The sequence below is a fragment of the Castanea sativa genome, chromosome 7, assembly GCF_040712315.1.
Source record: "Castanea sativa cultivar Marrone di Chiusa Pesio chromosome 7, ASM4071231v1".
In the NCBI taxonomy this organism is placed as follows: Eukaryota; Viridiplantae; Streptophyta; class Magnoliopsida; order Fagales; family Fagaceae; genus Castanea; species Castanea sativa.
This window is the reverse complement of record NC_134019.1, coordinates 24,272,823-24,293,274: the sequence shown is the minus strand read 5'-3', so window position 1 is coordinate 24,293,274 and position 20,452 is coordinate 24,272,823. Positions and strand designations below refer to the sequence as shown.

The following is a 20,452-nucleotide window of genomic DNA, read 5'->3' as shown; positions in this document are numbered from 1 at the left end:
ACAATATACAACTTATAGCGGCGGATTTAAAAACGTCGCTAAAAAAAACGCCGCCTAAACCCAGATTTCTTGTAGTGAACGTTTTTATGAAGGATGTTACTCTCTAGTGATTGGCAGGTTGAAGTTAAGCATATGTATATTACAAAGCCAATCGCGTAGCAAGAATGATACATGTTTATGCATTTTGGCTTCTTTTGAAACACCCAACAACTAAATACTTCACATATGGTATAAAATGCGCTATATAGCATTATTATATTACAAGTTCGGTTAACAAATTCCCTTAGAACATTTGTTATTGGACCATTATAGGAAAGTTAATTTTAATATAACTTTTATGAGAAATATAAAAAGTTTTCAAAAATTTATTTATCTTTTTTCTTTCTCATAAAAAGTTTATAAAAATATTTCCTAAACCAATACTCCTAGAAAATTCGTTAACTTATCCTTAATATTAATATACTTATCTTCGTTTTGGATAAAAGAAAAATTATCCTAATCTTGGGTTTTGGAGTACTTGATTGTAATTTAAACACAAGAAATAGAAAGTTACAAAATTAAGTACTAATACATAAACTTCCACAGTTTCTCAAAAAAAAAAAAAAACACTTCCATACGGAAATTTGTACATTGGTAGGCATGAGTCAAAGATGAGTTAAATGTTGGGTATTTTTCAATCCAAGTACCCAACCCAACCTAATCTCCACGATTTGATAAATCCCTATCCAAACCAATTCAAGGCAACTTTAAAAACCTGCCCAACCTAACCCATAGGAATTGAGTTGGATTGTGGGGTTAGGGCCATTTTATCAAGCCTAATAAATAAATAGGCTTTCATAAAATTTTCAACCCCATTATTGAAAGTATAATTATGGTTTATAGTTTATGCAATCGATAAGATAACTTCACTAAAAACAAAGTAAAAAAAAAAAAAAAATTAAACTTATTCTCAAAATAATATAAAATATGTATATAGATTATTTTAAATTATTATAATAGTGGATTGGATCACTTAATTTTAAATTTTGCCCATTCGATCCACCCGAATTTATACAAAAAATAAAATTATAACTCAACTCTATCTATTAATCCATAAAACACTAGCACGAGGTGTTAGATTGGAATAATGGATCAAATTAGTTGGATTAGTTAATTAATTAATACACACTATTAATTTTACATTTAAAATTTTAGAAATAGTTTACCTTTTCATTTTTTTTTTTTTTTTTGTATATAAATAAGTAATAAGGAGGATGATAAAGCTTACAAGTGTAATCGAAATTGCAATGAATTCTTCTAAGATCATTAAGAAAATTCGTAACAGTTTCTTAACCTTTCCAAATTGATCTATAATCTTACACAAAATTTATTTTTAAAAAATTAAAATACACATATATGGTTATCAGCTTTAGTTCTCTTTATTGGATTCTTAAGGAAGAAGAAAGAAAACTTTGTTAAGCAAGGAAGATCCAATCTGGAAGGATTACAGGAATGAGGTGGCAGACCTGTCCGACGTTACCAAATCAGTTGGGTTAGGGTTGGGGGTTTGAGTGAGTTGACCACGTTTCTTTTTGTAGAAAGGGATTCCAAACTTTGAGTCTTAATTAATGAATTAAGTCAAACTATAGTCTAAGCCAACGCCAAACTTTCCAGCAGCGAAAATGTTGGCAATTGGGACAGCTGTTTAATGGGTTGTAGTCTGTCGGGCACCAGTAGTGGATCTCTTTCCGTACATACAGAAACAGAAACGGAAAGTGACACCAAATTCACATATCATATCATGCGATATTGCTGGCAATAACTTAAATGTGTACGTGTGCACTGACTTCCAGCTTACTCCACGCATGCTCATGCACTTTTTTTTTTTTTTTTTTATACTTCGGAACCTACCGACCCTACACTTTCGTTCTCAGTTTCTGTCCACGCTACATTCTTAAACATAGAAAACTAGTAATTATATTGGATCTAATTCCTATCTATGTAGACAGAAAACTTCTAATTTAATTGGATCTAATTTCAATCTATTATACAAACGTCTAACTTTCTTTTTACAGTAAATTTTATAGTTGTATTTTTTATTTGTAGTCAATCACTTTAATAACTATTAAATTTATTGTGAGTAAAATTATGCTCATAACATTATTGAATTCTATGGCCTGTTTGACACCTAATTTTAACACACAATTACACATTTTAAATAATATTATATAATTTTTACATATTTTTTTACTCATATGTATATCAAAAACACTTAAATAATATAATTTAAACTACTCTCTTAAATACTCCTCTAATATCGAGAGACAACATGCTAATTAGTGTGTCAAGGCAAATGGTGATGGGTGGGCCAAATGATTAATTACCTATTGATTTGGGGACCATTTTTTTTTTTTTTGAAGTTATAAATTTCTTTTGGTAAAATGATATATGTACCTAAATGGGTAAAACTATAAAATTAAAACAATAACAAAAACTAAAACAATGGCAAACAAGTACTAATAGGCTGCATCACGATGATTTACACCATGGTGGACTATTGTTTCCGTCAATTATTATTTATTTTAAATGTCCCTATATCTTTAAAAAAAAATTGTAAAATAAACTAAAAAAAATGACAAACAAGTACAATGTTCTTGTAAGACATATATATATATATATATATATATATATATATATATATATATATATATATATATATATATATATTTTAATAAGATTAGCTTACATCACATTAATGTACACCATGTTTCCGACTTGCATAGTTGCATGAGTCATTTTGTTTGCAATTTTGCTATCAATGTTAATTTACACCAATTACAACATACTATATCGTAAGTTTTAGTTAGTTCAACTAATAATGTTTTTATTGTTGAATAAGAGTTTTGAGATTCACACGTTGTCTACATCAAAAAATTATCATGAAGTGGACAACATATTTTTTCTATTATATCTTTCAAAAATCATGAAATAGACACCATGATTGAAATTATATCATATGTATATATATTTAGCACTTTCCCTAAACTTTGAAATAAATACAACTTAAAAAAAATGTTTCACAAGTTTATTGTTTCAAATTTTCTAGAGGCTGGAGCCTTTAATTACAATTTTTTCATAAAAATTTAGAGCAACTAGATTCATTAAAAAATTGGAAATGTGATGGCAGTGCCTTTTTGTCAATTTTCATTCCAATGTCTCTTTCCTTCTTCTTCGTCCTCTTTATTTTGTTTTTTAAATTTAAAGAACATATTATTTTTAATTATTGACTATTGCGTATAAATGATTTTTTTTTTTTTTTGTATATAAAATATTTACATATTTAGCTCAATGTAATTAGCAACTAGACAAAACACTTGCGATCCCTTAACTTTGATTAGAGCAAACTTTGATTAGAGCATAGCAGCAGCACTTTTCCATATATATACATATATATATATATATATATATATATATATATAGAGGTTAATTCTTCAAGCACTTGTCATTTCATAGGTTACTTCTTGAAGCAATCAAACTTTTCATAATTGTTTTAGTACTTTATTAACGGTAACTCAACGTTAACAAATGAATGGCTTACTTACATTCACCGGTTCATCAAAAAAAAAAACAAAAAAAACAAAACAAAAAGAGAAAAGAAAAAAAGAACGGACTTCTTTTGTGTAGGTAGAATTCAACCAATCACCCTCCAAGCAAACAAATACCAAAAGTTATTCAACCATCCGTTATTCCACGCCAAAATATAGAAGCTAACCTTAGCCTATTCTCTTTCTTTTCTTTCTTTTTTGATGAAAGTATATCCTCTTTTTAAATTGATGCATACATTATGTCATTTATGTTAAATTAAATTATTTTCCTTGGTAGGAAAATTGACCACTTCCACTTCATCTATTTTGACAGAAAATACCCAACACATCATTTACTCTTTAGGTCAATCAATTTTTTTTTTTTTTTTTGACAAACTTTAGGTTAATCAATTTTAGTAACGTGAATACCCATTTCCTTTTTAGTTTGTCTCATCAATATTTTTTATAAATATTTATTTATTTTGCACAAGTAAAATTTTCTGAACCTACCAAAGGGATAATATTTTATTTGAAAAAAGAAAGAAAAATCGAATTGGATTTGAGTTTCCTCAAATACCTCAAATACCCAGCTGTACTTAAACTTTTCTAAAAAAAAAAAAAAAAAACAGCTGTACTTAGTACTTACAGTTACAGTTGCACCTATTTCCTCTTTCTTTCTTAGCTCTCTCCTTTCCCTCTTTTATGTATATATACCTCTCTGTCTCTCTCTCAAACACATAAACACATCTAAACAAAAAACCAGTCCAAGAAAAACTTTTACAACTCCTAATGAATCCGAACCAGTTTGTACGAATCCTTGTAGGAAATCTTGGAGTGAAATTTCCCATAGCTTCCAAACCCTCCTTCTCTGGTGTCCACCCCTCTACCTCTCCGTGTTTCTGCAAGATTAGTCTCAAGAACTTTCCCACCCAATTCACCACAGTCCCTCTAATCACCCAAGAAAACCAAATCCACTCCCATGAGAATTCCTTAGCGGCTTGCTTCACTTTGGACAAAACCCACATCGACAAATTCCTCAAGAAGCAGAAAAATCCAATCTTGTTGATTGAAATTTACACAGGGAGGAGAGGCACAACTTGTGGTTTGAACAGTGGGAAGCTATTGGGGACAGTCCCTGTAGAGATCGATCTGGGTGCTGTGGAGACAAGGGCTAGTAACATTCTCCAAGGCTGGGTTGGTATTGGAAACAACAACAAGAAGGGCTCGTCTGCGCAATTGTACTTGAGCGTTAAGGCTGAGCCAGACCCAAGATTTGTTTTTGAGTTCGGTGGAGAACCAGAGTGTAGTCCTCTAGTCTATCAAGTCCATGGGAGTGTTAGACAACCTGTGTTCTCTTGCAAGTTCAGCTTCAGAAACATGGCCGATCAAATTTCGTTACCAAGGTTAGTTCTTTTTTGTCCTATTCTTATTGCTATTTTTCCTCTTTTGTTTTTGTTTTGTTGTCCAGAAAATAAGTGGAAATATGAAAGAAATTTATGATATATTTTATGTAAGAAGAAAAACCATCCTCAAGTAACTTAAACCCCAAAACTTGAATTTTCTTGGTAACCCATGTGAATGTTAATTTAAGATCTTTGGCAAAATTGTTTATTCCTACGTAGTTCTAAAACCCCAAGACTTGAATTGAATTAATTCATCTCTTTTGTTTCTGTTTGGTTGTTGAGAAAATAAGGGAAAGCGAAATTTGATTGGAAACCAAGTAAAATGTTAATTTAAATAAAATCTTTGGCAACTTTATACTAATCTGAAATATGTTTATTCCAATGCAGTGAACAAAGTAATTCAACAAGTAGTAAACATAGAAAGGGATGGCAAATAAGCGTACACGACTTGTCGGGTTCAGTGGTGGCGATAGCCTCAATGGTCACACGGTTTGTGCCGTCCCCCGGGTCCCCGGGGCGGGTCAGCCAATCAAGCCCCGGGGTTTGGCTCATTTTTCGCCATGGGGATGTGGCGTGTGACCCGTGGGGCCGCCTCGAGGCGTGGCGGGAGCGCCGGGGCCCCGACGCCATTGGCTACCGCTTCCACCTCTTCTCGAGTCCCGACGCAACCTCCGAGATCGCCGCGGGGACTCTCAGCTCCAAGAATGGCGGGAAATTCTGTGTGGACAAAACCTCTAGTGTCACTGCAATGGACACCCCAAGAGGAAGTTGGGATTTCGGATCCGGGTCGTGGAACAGGTCCAGAACTGCTTCGAGATCCGGATCCGGATCCGGGTTCGAATTCGGGTCGGCAGCATTGCTTCAATTGTATAGAGGGTTTGTGATGTCTTCTACGGTGAGAAAAATGGGGAAAAGTGGCAAACCAACAGTGGAGGTGGGTGTAAAGCACGTGACATGCACGGAGGATGCGGCGGCCTTCGTGGCATTGGCGGCAGCCATGGATTTGAGCATGGATGCTTGCGGGTCTTTTTCAAAGAAGCTCCGAAAGGAATTGAGGCAGCAATAGGGTCGGCTCGGGTCTTGTCGGTTTTTTTGTTTTATTATTTTGGAGGGGGGTAATTGGACTCATTCATACTGCTGAAAACTAACAGCAATTTTTTTGTCTGGATTTTTCAGATTAAATGTTGTACAGTGAGGAATTATTAGGCATAAAGGGATTAATTTTTACTAGCTCTTTATCATGCCTGTGATTTGTATATTTTTCCTTCTTCTTCTTTTTAATAAAAACAAGAATAATATTGATATCAATTTTGATTTTTAGTCCATGTGCTATATTGGAATTGGAAAGAGCATGAGAATCCTATGTTGGGAGAAATGTTCTTATTAAAGCAATCCATGTGTCTGTGGCGTGATGAAGATTCTAGTTTTTAATGGATAATGAGTTGGATGGTAAATAATATGTGAAAATTATGGCATCCCCTGCTAGAAATGTGATGTAATCTCAAATGAGTAGGTGTAAAGGGATATATCTAGAGTCTAGTCTTTTTTTTTTTTTTTTTGAAGGCATCTAGAGTCTAGTCATTAGTTTCAACACTATGATAGATTTATGCTGTAGATTTTGGTGCTTATCTTTGACAAAGTATTATTATTATTTTTTGTTTTGATCATATTTTGACAAAGTGTTATTGATGCTGATTACATGACACTTCCTCGTCATTTACTTTTCTTTTGGAAAGGGAGGAAGGAAAAAAAAAAAGAAAAAAAAAGGCCGCAAATTACAACTAATAAATGAATCTTATTCTTATTGCTGGACCGCATTTGTTAGTTATTTCGTCAATTGTCCCATTAACTACATTACGTTTAACTTTTTCTTTTTTAATATAAATGCACGCCAAAACTAGAATCTCTATTTTAAAGTTATTTGATTTTTAAATGATAATAGAACATGCACTCAGCTTATTATTGTCATAAAGTCATGTGAAAGTAAAAAACCAAAGTAAAATGTCTAATTCTATAGTTTAGGTCCTCTCTCTCTCTCTCTCTCACGGTGGGGTTGTTGAGGTTAATAGAAAATATTGTTAACAATAAGATATTCTCTTTTCCTTTTTATTTTTATTAGCACTAATTTTAAAAAAAAATACAAATATGCAATCATATATGCAAATTCATGGTAAAATCTCGTCTAATATTATTTACATGTCTTAGAGTGTGATTAAATCTACATGTTATATGGTAACAATATCTCTTGCATTCTTAGATATATGGTTGTCCTAGAGTATTTCCCTATCAACAGGCGCTGTAGTGTACAGGTCTAATTAGGTGTAGAGCAAAAAACAAGTTCGAATCCAGATATATTAAGAAATAATAATAAAAGAGAGAGAGAGAGAGAGAGAGAGAGAATATTGGCCAAATGCCATAGTTTATTAATGAAACTTCGTCTTTTGGCACATTAAGGTCCTTTCAGTTATACCAAACGCTGGTATTATTCTTAACTTTTATACAAATCTTGCAATTAATTAGATGCATTGAAATCTCAAATATGCACACTTGGGCAAGAAGAGCCTTGCAGGCTTGTAGCTCATCAATCCAAGCTTGGAAGTCATCCACGTGCATTTCATTTCCAGCTATCCCACACCCACACTATTATATCTATTCTGATGACATGAGCTGCCTCAATTATTGGGAACTCTTCTAGAGTGCTTTTTGCTTCATCAATAATGTGGATATCCCTAGAACTATTCGGCCCCTTCTCTTTTTCAAGTCATTCGAGACTGTTATTAGTGAATCATTATCCAATATTATATTCTGATTTTCCTCACCCATTGCAAATTGGAGCAATACAATAGCTTCTTAATTTCTTAGCATTTTGAACAACTTCTACTTTCTTGTTCATACAAGCTACTATCAACCTTTTTCAATCTTGAATAACACCACCGCGCATCCTTGATACGATAGTCATTTTACAAGTACAAAATTCTTGTAGAGTGAGAGAGTAATGGCCGGAATTTAAAGTTTCTAAGAAGTAGATTCACACACATATACATTTAGATTATGCTATAATAGAATTTCTATCTTGTATCAAAAAACAAAATCTTGAATAACCATCCCAAGCTTACCTTCCTTACTTGAAAAATTGGCCCATCAAAATTTGATTTTGTTAAGGACTGTAGGATTTCAAACCTTTTCCAATTCTGCTCAATAATTAAGACGACTTTTGAATTAAAAGCACTCACACTTGGAAAATATATCTCCGGCTACATACATTTCTAATAGTCTGCTCCATTCTTGGCAGATTTGGAACCTTTTTGGTTGTTATAATCTTAAACATTTGCCTTACTTGGCACTGCTATAAGACATCTCAATATTGGATCGTATGCATAGACTAGGCTAACTTTTTAGTGTGGAATAGAACTAATAATAAAAATTAAATAAATCATTAAAATCTTGGCTTAGGTAGAAGGTTAAATAGATATACATTCACTTCAAATTATATGTGGGGAGAGAGATTGTATTTGTTAGATGCTCAAAGTCAAATAAATTTAGACAAGCTCAAAAAAAAAAAAAAAAAAAAGGTTTTAGCCTAATAACTTTAGAAAAACCTAAAGACAACAAAGACTTCTTGGCTTTCCTACTTAATAAAAGACTCCCACAAACTGATGCTATCCAATGCATACCAAAGGCTGGTGAAGCCTTGAATTGGCTTTTGAGAGCATTCCCACGTTTTCTATTTTAATTATCCACTTTTCAATGCACTACTCTATATCTAATTCTTTATTTTCTTCTCAATTTTATTAATTTTTTTTATTTTAATATTTATCAATTTTGCCCTCTTCACATACAAACAATCCACATCCAAATTTCTTTTCCTTCACAGTCTAGGAAACAATCCACAACTGAATGCTCTAATACACAGACTTTGACTTTGACTTTGACTTTGACTGTTCTAATAAGCTTGAAATTTACCCAAAGGCTAAAGCTATGAAACGCCTGACAAACCGGGTTTGGCAGCTCAAGTCTGGCCCAGTAACAATGGGTCTAGATTGCTGACTTGTTGTAGCCCAATGCATCATTAACACAGGCACATATAAAGCTCCTTCTCTGGCTAATTAAGAAAGAACAATTGCGAACTGGTAGCCATTTGAGTTATCTTTATTAGGGGTAACTTCTAGTCCAGGTTTGAGCTAATGGCAGCCCAACACATCCAAGATAATTGAAAAATAGCCGAATTGGTCCTTCAACGCAAACACGTTTGTGCTCTCTACCTAAAACAAAATTTATATTGTAATTTTTCATTTCCAAGACTGCCGATTAGAAAGTAGGACCAACAAAGTTGATTTGTCCCTTCCAACTTAAATACAATTCTAAATGAAATTTGAAATTTCTGAAGGAGACATTATAGTCCAACTATGGGAACCAATGTTCGACAATAAAGAAATACAATATTATTCACGCCAAACTCAATTGAAATGCAAATGGTCTAAATTTTGTTTTTCCAAATGATAATGTATGGTTTTGGAAATTGGATACCGGTTTAGTGTGAGATTGGATATTGTATTTCTTTCCAATTTTCCTTAACAATAATGCGCTTGTACATATAAATAGTAGTATATGGTGGTTTTGTCTAACAGGAGAGAGAGAAAGAAAACGCAACCCCTTCTGTATAAATTGACAGTATAATTTATGATTTTATCTAACAGTAAAAAGAAACAACTCAACTATATTAAGCAGTTAAATAATTATATGCATAAGATACTTCCACATTCCTACGATGAAAACGTTAACAACAACAAACACTTCTTTCACAAACTTAAGAAGTACAAAAATATAGAAAAGTAAGGTTAAATTTACATTTCTATTAGTCAAGTTCATAATAGCCATTCATTAACATCATTGTCAAAGTTATACATACCATTAGTTACATTCACAACATTATACCATCTATTTTATACAAAAAGCTTACGCTAATAATTAGTAATCAAAGTTAATACACTATAAAATGAAACCAAAAGCTGTCCAATAACCTCCAAGTCCATTGTGTATATATGTTGTTGACATTGATACTACTTCAATCACTAGAAATTTTAGCTATATTGTAATATTGTAAACACCCTATTTTATAACTTACATTTAACCAACACTCAGGAGCAAAACAGTAATTTTGCACCAAGGGCATGATCATAATTTCAACAGTTAGATATATAGATTTGTGATATAAAACAAATCTTAATACTCTAACGATTACAATGGTATGTCATGGGCCTTGATCAAACCATCTAATCAAAAGTTATTATACAAACAATTTTCAATGATCGTGGCTCACCTATAAAATGGGCCCTGATCACGTCTTATTTTAAACACTTAATTTTGATTGGTTCCAACAAGAATTAATTTAAAATTAATCAAGTGTGAATTTTGATTGGATTTCATTTTATTATTTAAAAAAAATAATAGAAAGGGTTTTTCTTTATGGCATCTCATTTGCTCTTTTGAAAAACAAGTTAGATAGGGAAAAATATACATTCTATGAAAATTTTCAAAAAACAAAAAAAATGTTAAAAAAACGTTACTATTTTCAGCAGCAACTTTAATCGCATTTTTGGCCTAGAAAACATTAAAATTTGGTTTTCTCTATTTCTAAAAAAGTTGTAGAGAATTAATTTTTTTTTTTCATAAAACACCAATCCCAAGTCAATTGGAATTTTCAGCAGAAAGTTATAGCCAAAATACCAAACAGGTGTAGAAGATAACACAAGTTCAGTATTATCTTCAACTTTCTTTCAAATTTCAAATGGGGATCAATACCAAATCTATTTCAACTTATTTAATAGGCTTAGCTTCTCCCCTAGTTTTAGAAGCTAATAACTTAGCTTTAAAGCTAAGCCATCCCTTCTCCAATAAATAGAGAAGACCTCTTCCATTTTTAGCACCACATTCCCTCTAGAGAGCTAGTGAGAAAGCAAAAAAGAAAAGTTGTTGTGCAACCACTGTTCTTACTTTGGTTGTAGTTTAATACTTCCTTGCTTTCTCCTTAGCCCTTTAAGTGACCACTTCCCCCTTTAATTTGTGCTCTATGCTAGTAAGTAATTAATTATGTTCTCTAAATTTCTGCACTAGTTTATTATTCCTTATATTTCTTGCTCTCTCTTTAGTCTTTCAAAAAATATTAAGATTCATTATAATTTGTCTCAAATTGCTGATTTGCTTGCTCTCTCTTTAGTCTTTCATAAAATATTAAGATTTATTATAATTTGTCTCAAATTGCTGATTTGCTTTCTTTATGTTCTCATAAATTATATGTAGATTTTGATTAAGCTTTCTTTTCATTACACGGTTTCTTTCTTTTTAATCTTGTTTATATAATGTATCATATTATTAAACTATATGTATTGTCACGTGTATATAAACTATATATATTGCATTGACTTGAGTTTATGATTTCATATATTTTTATATACGGCCTTTAGTTTGATATTCATGCTTAAATGTTGAGTTTTCTTAAACTTTTGGTTTGTTATCCTATGCCTAAGTTTTATTTTCCTCCAACATGCTTAAACTCTTGTTTGCTATCATATGCTTGATTTTCATTTACTTCTAACATGTTTAAACTTTTGTTTTTTGGTCACATGCTTGATTTTCTTTTTTCCTCCAAACATGTTAAGATGTTAGTTCTTCATCACATGCTAAATACTTGAATTCTTTTTGCATGCCAATCCTTAATCTTTCATCTATATGTTGAATTTGTTCTTATAACACATGCTTTTTTTTTTAACAAATATAGATATTGAATTGGTTTCTTGTAATACAATGCACTTTCACATGAAATTAATGTAATAACATTCCCTAATCCCATGATACATGATATTCAAATTTTCTAAAGTTTCGGAGATATACTTGGATAAACATGTCTAGATATCTCATTAATGTTCCTTTTACATGCTTGGATGAACACTTTTAGGTTAGTGCGCAACTTTCTTTTGAATGCCTAAATGAATATGTCTAGGTAGTTGTTTAACATTTTTTTTTTTTTAAAATGCTTTGACGAACATGTCTAAATATTTTGATCTTCTCTAGATGAACATGTCTAAGGGATTTTTCTTTACCTTTTTTTTTTTTTTTTTTTTTTCATAATTGCTTGTATGATCACATATGCTTAAATGTTTTGTTTTTCTCTTTGCAATTGTGTGGATGACAAATAACATGACAATTCTCTGTTTTCTTTCACATGCTTGGATGAACGCTTTTAAGTTATTATTTACCTTTTATAACATGATTGGATAAACATATCTAATTTTCTGATCTATTAAATATGCTTGGATGAACATGTCTAAGTTAGGAATTTTCTGTTTTAGATTAACTTCTTAGATGAACATGCCATTACTTTCATACCTTCTTTACATTTACATTGTTATCTAATAAATTTCACTTTTTGTTTCTCTTTACATCAAATTCCCCAACACATGTTTGTTTACAATTCTTGCAAATTAACATTTTTATGTGATATATTATTTGCCTTTGTTTGACATGACATAATATTGATCATCTTTACCTAGGAGACCGATTTTACCGGGCGAAGTGGGTATTTAATCGCTTCCCATCTCGTAAATTAGCCTCCGCCAAGATCAAAGGTTCTTGACTAGACTCTTGTATATGCAATTTTACATTTTTTAGAATGTAACTAGGAAATAAAGTAATGTAATTTACTTTCTTAGATTATATCTAAGACCAAAAAAGCATTGTAAATTCTGTTACAAAATTGATATAAATTGTTATATATATTAATACAATGGGAGCATTTTTTTTATAGAAAATGTTTTCTTATTTTTTTCATTTGAATTAAATAAGTGGTGACTCTATGTAAAACCCCCGATCTAGAGAGAGTACATTTTACAGTGAATTTGACATTTTAAGGCTAGTTTGAGAAATAATTGACAGGCCAAGGTCGCGGTCACTCACAAACATCAAGAAAACAAGAACTAATTTGTACCTAATAAAAAAAAGAAATTGATTTGTACCTCTCCTTCATGACTTTCATAGAAGCCCTCTTTCTTTTTTCTAAGAGCAATTGCATCAGTTGGTGTATAAGTGTGTATAATAAAAGAAGTGCTCAAATTTACACATTTTTGATCAAAAATAGCCCACATCAGCTCGTGTATAACTGTCTATATTTTACATTCTCCTTCAAATTGCTACAGTACCGTGTAAATTTACACGGGTACTGTAGCATGTGTATTTGATTTTTTAATAATTTTTTCTCTCTCCTCCTACTGACTCTCACCTCCCTCTGTCTCTCTCTCTCTCTCTCTCATCTCATCCTTTTTTCTTCCTCTAGCCGCCTGAGAAGAATGGGTTTGGGTGTGGGTGAGGTTCGACGGAGTGAGGCTCGACGGAGAAGACGCTCGCCGGAGAAGACGCAGTGACGCTCGACGGAGAAAACGCTCGACAGAGAAGACGCAGGCTCGACGGAGAAGACGCTCGCCGGAGAAGACGCAGCGACGCTCGACGGAGAAAACGCTCGACAGAGAAGACGCAGGCTCGACGGAGAAGACGCTCGCCGGAGAAGACGCAGCGACGCTCGACGGAGAAAACGCTCGACAGAGAAGACGCAGGCTGACGGAGAAGACGCTCGCCGGAGAAGACCCAGTGGGGAGGAAAATAAATAATAAAAAATGTAAAAGAAGGAATATTTTATTAAATAAATGTGTAAAATAGATAAACTGATGTGGGTGTTTTGTAAAAGTAGAGGTGTAAAATAGAAAAAGTAAGTTTTTTTGTGTAAAATAGACAAAAATTATAAATAAGCTGATATGGTTGCTCTAAGTCAATTTTTTATTTAAGTGAATGTTGTCTCTTTTCTCATACTAAAATTGGGTTAACATTTCTTTAGGTTTATAGAACACTTGTTGGCTTTGGGAAAAGCAAAATGATGTAATGGTGTAGCCTTGGAAATGGAAAATTACAATATAAAATTTGTTTTAGGTAAAGAGTACAAACACACCTGTTTGTCTTTATGGACCAATTTGGTTATTTTTCAATTATAAGGGATGTGTTTGGCATTAGCTCAAACTTGAGGATAGTTTATTAGAATTTACTCTTTTTATTATTTTTATTTTTCCCCTTTTGTTAAATGAGTTAGTGTCAACTGACGGAATAATTATTTAAAGTCTAGAGACATTTTTCATAATTTTTTTTATCATAATTGTTGATATGTGATATATCATTTGTTATGATTGATACATGATAAAAATGACGCTAATAGTAGATCTAAATAAAAGTGATTAGCTAAAAAAAGGTTATGAAAAAATTATATCGGCGACTTTTTACTTGAAATATATTGCTCCACTAGTAGGAAACTCAACAAATTTCACAGAAAATTTTGTTCGAGAGAAATGGAAGAAAATGTTTCTTAAAGTACAATGGTTCATTGGTCACTGATCAATGATCATACAACTGATGTTTTAATTCCACTTTGAGTTGCACTAATAACTTGCTCTGCTCAAACCTTCTTAAAATGCAATATACTTGCTCATCTGCCTAGGTCCAAACACCAAAAATATAAATTAAAAATAAGAAACCAATGAAGCTCCCCTGCCACCATCATTGTTGTTGAGGACGAATAGTTATCACTTATTTTGGATACATATATGACAAAGCTTGATCAAGACATGAAGTTGAATGTGAAAGATTCCAACCACACTAACCAAACGAAATGGAATTTAAATCATTACATCCATGGTAATTAAACATTGCATACAGAATTACATTACTGCATGGTGCCAAACACTAATAGTTGCTAGGAAAATGTTATAAATACTACAAATTTGAGGTTATAATGAAATGAATGTGATTTTTGCCACTTTAATAAATAAATATCTAAATTACCATTCTATGATTGATTACATATCGATATGTAAAACTGATGTAGTAAAAAAATTTATTATATTCCTCAAAAAAATCTAGTTGTTAATACTCTACATATTATGTTTTATATATAATTCTCAATAAAAAAGAGGTTGTCTGAGTACTGGAGCAACTCTAAGGTGTTTAGATGTCATATGACTAATCAGAGACGATATAATTGATTTAATTAAATCAATTGATTTTAATTTGGTAACATGAATCTAAACAAACTGGATATTAAAAAAAAAAAGTCCAATTCGATTTTGTATTTTTTTTTTTTTTTTTTGTGGTTAAACTTAATTAATTTTGGTTAGAGAACTCTTGGCAATCATCACACAAGAAATGCTAATATGACCGCACAAGTAGTCTGAGAAAACAGACCATTAGTTGTTAATTTCTTGACCATATATCCAAACAAATCAGATATAGCATATTATAGGTGATGATTTCATCATTGAACAATATGCACAAGGTAAGCGAGTTCTTATTATAAGCTGGATTGAGGTAAATCCAATGTTGAAGCTCTTTCATCCTTAGCAGAACGACAATCCTATTTAAACAAAGGCAAAACATAATTGAGACAAAATGTCAAATAAGGTAGCTGTTCAGTCATTATGTTCAAAGACATCAAACATCTTTCATTGTGTTAAGCGTCAATCCATTGGAAACAAAGTTTTGAAGGTTTAACCATATGTGCTCTAACTGTGCAGTTCTGGCCTTAAGCAACCATGGCACACATTAAATACATCGTAAAAAAAAAACAGTATAAATTAAAAAGTTGAATAAATTACAGACTAAATCTGTGGATAATATCCACTAGCCTACACGTTTCCTGCTAACTTGATCCTCTAGGCAACATTCATCAACAGTGAAGCAAAACACTCTGATAACCTTAACAGTAGTATGAAGACAGAGGGACATACAAGAAACTCCAGAGCACAGGAATGAAACAGCCATTTACCACGGCGCTCACTCTGCTGCAATGTCTTCACTGTTATCCCCTTCTGTTCTGATCTCTGGCAATGTATCCAGATCTGTGCGAACTTCTTTCTCAGTCAAGGCAAAATGGGAATCCGAAGCATCAATAGGGTCATGTTGAACAGAATCCGAAGACTTGTCATTTTCAGTAGCATCAGCATTCTCCTTTGTTGCCAAAGACCCAGAGCCTTTCTCTGTTTCACCTGTTAAGTTTTCTGATTCAGCAGACTTAGATTTACTAGGTGAAGTAGATGATTCTCCTGCATCTGCTTCCACATTTTCAATTTTAACTGAAAGCTTTGAATTACCATCAGATTGATTGCTTCCAGAAACTGTCGCAGAGCTATTGGTCTCTTCAATTTTCAAGCTTTGCACACTCACGCCATCTCCAGTAGTCGAAACGTCCACTGTTAAATTATGAGCATGTGCTGAATCAGGTACAGGCACTGTTCCATTCTGCTGGGAAGAATCAGAAGTGTCTGTACCTGTTACTGCTGTGTCATGGCCTTCAGTACTTACTTCAGTTAAGTTATTGCCTGCATTGGTACTCAACAGTGATGTGTTATTGATTGCTTCAGGGTGATCACCAGATTGGGTTGTCACTGTTGAATTTGTAACTGAGCTGTCAGCAGAGTTGTAAGAATTACCATTACCCTTGCCTTCAACATCAATTACACTCAAAGAAGTGCCGTTCCTAGTCATTTCATCTCCTCTTGCCTTTACAATTAAATTGTTTTGATCACTATTAATTTCTTCAGTGTGATTCGATTTGTTCTCCTTCTCCAACAGACTCACTTCTGATTTCTCAATTGAGTTTTCTGAACTCACTTTCTCAGTTTCAGAGATAATAGTCTGGGTATCATGGGTCACTGCACTGGAAGCATCATCTCCCTTGTAATTTTCCTCTCGTGCTTCATGAGTGTTCTGATCGCCTACATTATGATCCTGATCCTCCGAAAAATTTTCATTTGCTACTTGGCTTTCTTTATCCATGCTCCTCTCACTGTCCTTCTCATCATGCTCCTCTTCCCTCTCTTTCTCTTCATCCACAAATTCCTCATCACGATCAGCTTCCCTGCCTAATTTCTCTTCATCATTTTCATCTGTCTCATCATCTCCACCTCCCCTTTCCTCATCTTCTGTGTCTTCATTCTTATTTTCTTCTTCCTCCTGCTCTTCTACATCAAGCTTGCTTTCTTCTTCTCGCTCTTCTTCATCTGGCTTGTTTTCCTCTTCCTCTCCTCCAATTACTTTTTCCTCTTCTTCTTGATGATTCTCTTTCTCAATTACTTCCTCCAAATGAGGTAGATCTTTCCTCCCTAATCTAGGAAGCTCACCACCACTTTGTGCATTGACCGAGTGTTTTGCATCTTTCTCACTAAATTCCTTCTTTTTATCATGGGAGTGCTTGACCTGGTAGATTAACCAGAAGCACACACCAAGTAATAGACAAATTTGCAGAATATGTTTTACCTTGACGCTTTTGGATCTGGGTCTGCTTGGTGATCGCTTGAACATGATGGACTTCCCTAAATTCCTGTCCTTATCTTCTCTGTAAGTAAATAGTCTAAACACCTACCCAGAATAAGAAGTAAATAAATAAATGAATTAAATTAAAACACCAAAAACAATCAATTCAGAAGTCTGAAAAGTATATGGGCAGCCCAATTGTTTGAACTAAAAATTAATTTCAGTCTTTTTAATTTCCTTTTCAGGTTACTCAAGATGGTTCTCAAGATAATATATCTAGCTCGAAGTACTATCTAATTATGAAGACGAGGGTCTAGAGTTCAGAAACGCCTAACTTAATAGGACTTTTGAAATATGCACAAGTTAACAACAAGAGAACAAGAAATCCTAAGTGACCGAGTTCCTAAAATGACTAAGTTAAACTATGTGCTTACTAAGTTCCACAACTATGAATTGAAACAAATTTCTTCCAAAATTTAAATTACATTCAACTTCAATCAGTTTTGGAGAAATCATCCGCAGAAGTAAAGGAAACTAAAAATACAATATCTTGAAATTCTAATAAGCTGTCTCCACAAGTGAGCCCAACACAATTACTACATTAAGTTTTGTCTCAAACAGAACCATTTATGTTTCGGAAACACTGAACATAACTTTTAAAACCCTTTCCAGGAGACAGCCTCTTTCACAAATCATCAAGCTAAACATGTTTTCTGCATAACTCTCACTTCTTCATCTCTCATCTTTTTTATTCTAAATTTGGGGACAGCACTTTTTAAATCTAAGAAAGACAATGTCCTTTTTCTTGGCATTACAAAAAGTTCTAACATTCAACATTTATAATCATTTTCCTCCTAATTTTCAGGCAATCAAACACATCATTAACAAACCCCAGATTAGATTGCAGTATAATTTCTTAATTCTTAAAAAGAAACAATCTTTTCAGAGAACTGGAAGCAACCCCCCCACCTTCTATCCCATAAAAATATACATATTTTTCCAAACCAAAGAAAGCCCATTACGCTAAACAGAATACAAAACGAAGGTAAAGTGAAATTCCCACTGAAACCTAGTTAGAAAATTTTAAGAAAATAAGTCAAAAATGGTCAAAAGCAAAGCAAACCCTAGACCTCCAATAGCCAAAAAAAAAAAAAAAAAAAACCAAAACCCAGAAAAAAAAAATAACAAGAGACGAAATCCCATAACTTGAGGTTAATAATGGAAACCCATTTCCCAAAACAGGTAATTACTAGCACCAAACAAACTCGGAGCCCAAAAACACAGATAACAACAAAGCACACATGGATCTTCCTTCATATACACATTATTTCATACAAAAATGTTAAAATAGAGGAGAAAGTGATGTATATATTACCTGAAGAAGCAAAGCAAAGTAAAGGAGTGAGAGTGTGGTGGAAAGCGTGAAAGCTGAGAGACTGAGAGACAGAGTGGTGCTGTTGAATTAATTAAAATGTGGGTCTCAAAGAGAGTGGTCTTTGTTGAGGAAATGGGTTATGGGCGTGAGAGTCGAGTGAAGAATAAACAAAAAATCTAAAATCCAGTAATAAAATCCTTTGAGGGTAGCCCCTATGTGTTTATGACCAAGCAACTTCTGTCCTTTTTTGACATTTTCCACAAACAAAAAAAAATCTCTGTTCTTTTTTAAATTTTATCCATCTACATAATTTATTACTGTATATTGTAATAAATTGGATTCTTGAAGTTGAAGCTTTGATTGGGTCAAGGTTTAGATAATTCTCTGTCAAAAAAAAAATTTAGACAATTTTCACCAGTACCTGCAATTTTTTTTTATTTTTTTTTATTTTAATATAGGAGCTGTAAGTGCACAATTGCACCTGGACCCAAAGACAATCACGGGCTCAGGCCCAATGAGCCTTAAACAATAAAATTTGTAGAGTGTGGGCTTGAAACCTAGGTTAGAAGTACTGGGAGCTCGATAACAGGCTTTTATAAACAAATATAGGTAAATAATGAACAATAATTGCAATGGATCTCCTCGAACTCGAGCCGAGGACTACTTCTTTAGTATTTCTCTTTCTTCCTTTAAGATTACAATTTCTTAATTTCTTTCTTAGTTTTTCTGATCCTCCCTTTTATACTTCCTTCCCTGATACATTTTGAACAGTGACTAGAAGTTTCCACCTCACTGTTCAGGGGTCACCTCCCCATTAATGCGGCCAGGGAGGTAGATGCAGAGCTTTTAATGCGGAGGTGGCAGCCTTTACTCTTGATATTTTCTTTAATACTGGTGCATCTAGAAGATTCAGGATGTCCCCTTTTAACCACTGGTCTTTCCAGAGTTGTGCTTTGACCTTCATAATGAAACTTTGAATTCTCTAGGGCTTGTCTAAGGAGAAACTCGTCCTCGGCTGTATCCTCGGACCCTCGGCATATGGGCCAACTCATAGAGTTTAATCCTGGAGCAGGTCGGCCCTCCACGTTACAGCCCAAAGGCCCATAGGCCCACATGGGTCCTTTTACTCCCCACCATAGCCCCTCAAAACTCTAATTTTCAACATCCGAGGAGAAAATTAGGGTTTTGATCCGATGAGGACTAACTCTGCATACTATGTGAATGATTGCACGTGTGGAAACCGTTTCGCGTTCCAGAAGACGCCACTTGGCGGTTTTATTTTCAAAAACGCGCGCATTTATTACTATGAGTTACACCTTGTCCCCCACGTTCAACGGTGAGATGGGCATCCAACGGTCCTCGTTATTTCACGAAAAATTGGGCGGGACAAATATAATTTCGAGGCCGCTTTCCGCACACCATGACGCTTCGGGAACCTGCGCCTTCATTTAATTCATCAGGGACTAATCCCATCAAAATATCAGTAAACATACTTTACCTGCAGAAAACCGTGGAACTCTGCACAACTTGAGATTCGTAAGTTTTTGATTCTCCTTTTCTTAACCTTTTCTCCTCGGATCTTGTCCTCGGCTATACTTGTAGCCTTTTTCCCTTTTAGAGTTTAGTCTTTCGTCCCTCTCTGATGGGAAAATTTAAGTGTCTAGTTGATACCGCCGCTGGAATGGAAGGCTTCAGAGCCAAGTATCACATTCCCGGCGATGTAGGTTTAAAATATTGCCCGGCGGAAGCCATGGCCGGCTCTAGAA

At 33.5% G+C, this 20,452-nt stretch overlaps 2 protein-coding genes and 1 long non-coding RNA gene across 4 annotated transcripts; 2 read left to right on the top strand and 1 right to left on the bottom strand.

Moving 5' to 3' along the window:
* Positions 1-4,285: 4,285 nt before the first annotated feature.
* Positions 4,286-6,274, top strand: LOC142642332 (uncharacterized). Its single transcript, XM_075816687.1, has 2 exons — positions 4,286-4,966; positions 5,354-6,274. Exons 1-2 carry the CDS (start codon positions 4,353-4,355, stop codon positions 6,030-6,032), a joined length of 1,293 nt encoding a protein of 430 aa, XP_075672802.1. The 5' UTR covers positions 4,286-4,352; the 3' UTR covers positions 6,033-6,274.
* Positions 6,275-10,903: 4,629 nt separating this feature from the next.
* LOC142642440 (uncharacterized) lies at positions 10,904-13,345 on the top strand. Its single transcript, XR_012845659.1, has 3 exons — positions 10,904-11,042; positions 12,517-12,591; positions 13,296-13,345. It is a non-coding gene; the product is annotated as an uncharacterized LOC142642440 (long non-coding RNA).
* A 2,130-nt stretch (positions 13,346-15,475) lies between these two features.
* On the bottom strand, positions 15,476-18,884 carry LOC142643260 (uncharacterized). 2 transcript variants are annotated; one of them, XM_075817804.1, is made up of 2 exons: positions 18,687-18,884; positions 15,476-17,416 (listed from the first exon to the last, which is right to left on the bottom strand). In XM_075817804.1, exon 2 carries the CDS (start codon positions 17,357-17,359, stop codon positions 15,833-15,835), a length of 1,527 nt encoding a protein of 508 aa, XP_075673919.1. In that variant the 5' UTR covers positions 17,360-17,416; positions 18,687-18,884; the 3' UTR covers positions 15,476-15,832. The 2 variants fall into 2 exon arrangements, with proteins under 2 accessions (XP_075673919.1, XP_075673920.1); XM_075817805.1 differs by having other exon boundaries at positions 15,476-17,408; positions 18,687-18,851.
* Positions 18,885-20,452: the final 1,568 nt, after the last annotated feature.

Coding starts and splice junctions, on each gene's coding strand:
- LOC142642332 (XM_075816687.1), top strand. CDS start 4,353: ATGAATCCGAACCAGTTTGTACGAATCCTTGTAGGAAATCTTGGAGTG. Junction 4,967..5,353: donor GATCAAATTTCGTTACCAAG/GTTAGTTCTTTT, acceptor ATTCCAATGCAG/TGAACAAAGTAATTCAACAA.
- LOC142643260 (XM_075817804.1), bottom strand. CDS start 17,359: ATGTTCAAGCGATCACCAAGCAGACCCAGATCCAAAAGCGTCAAGGTA.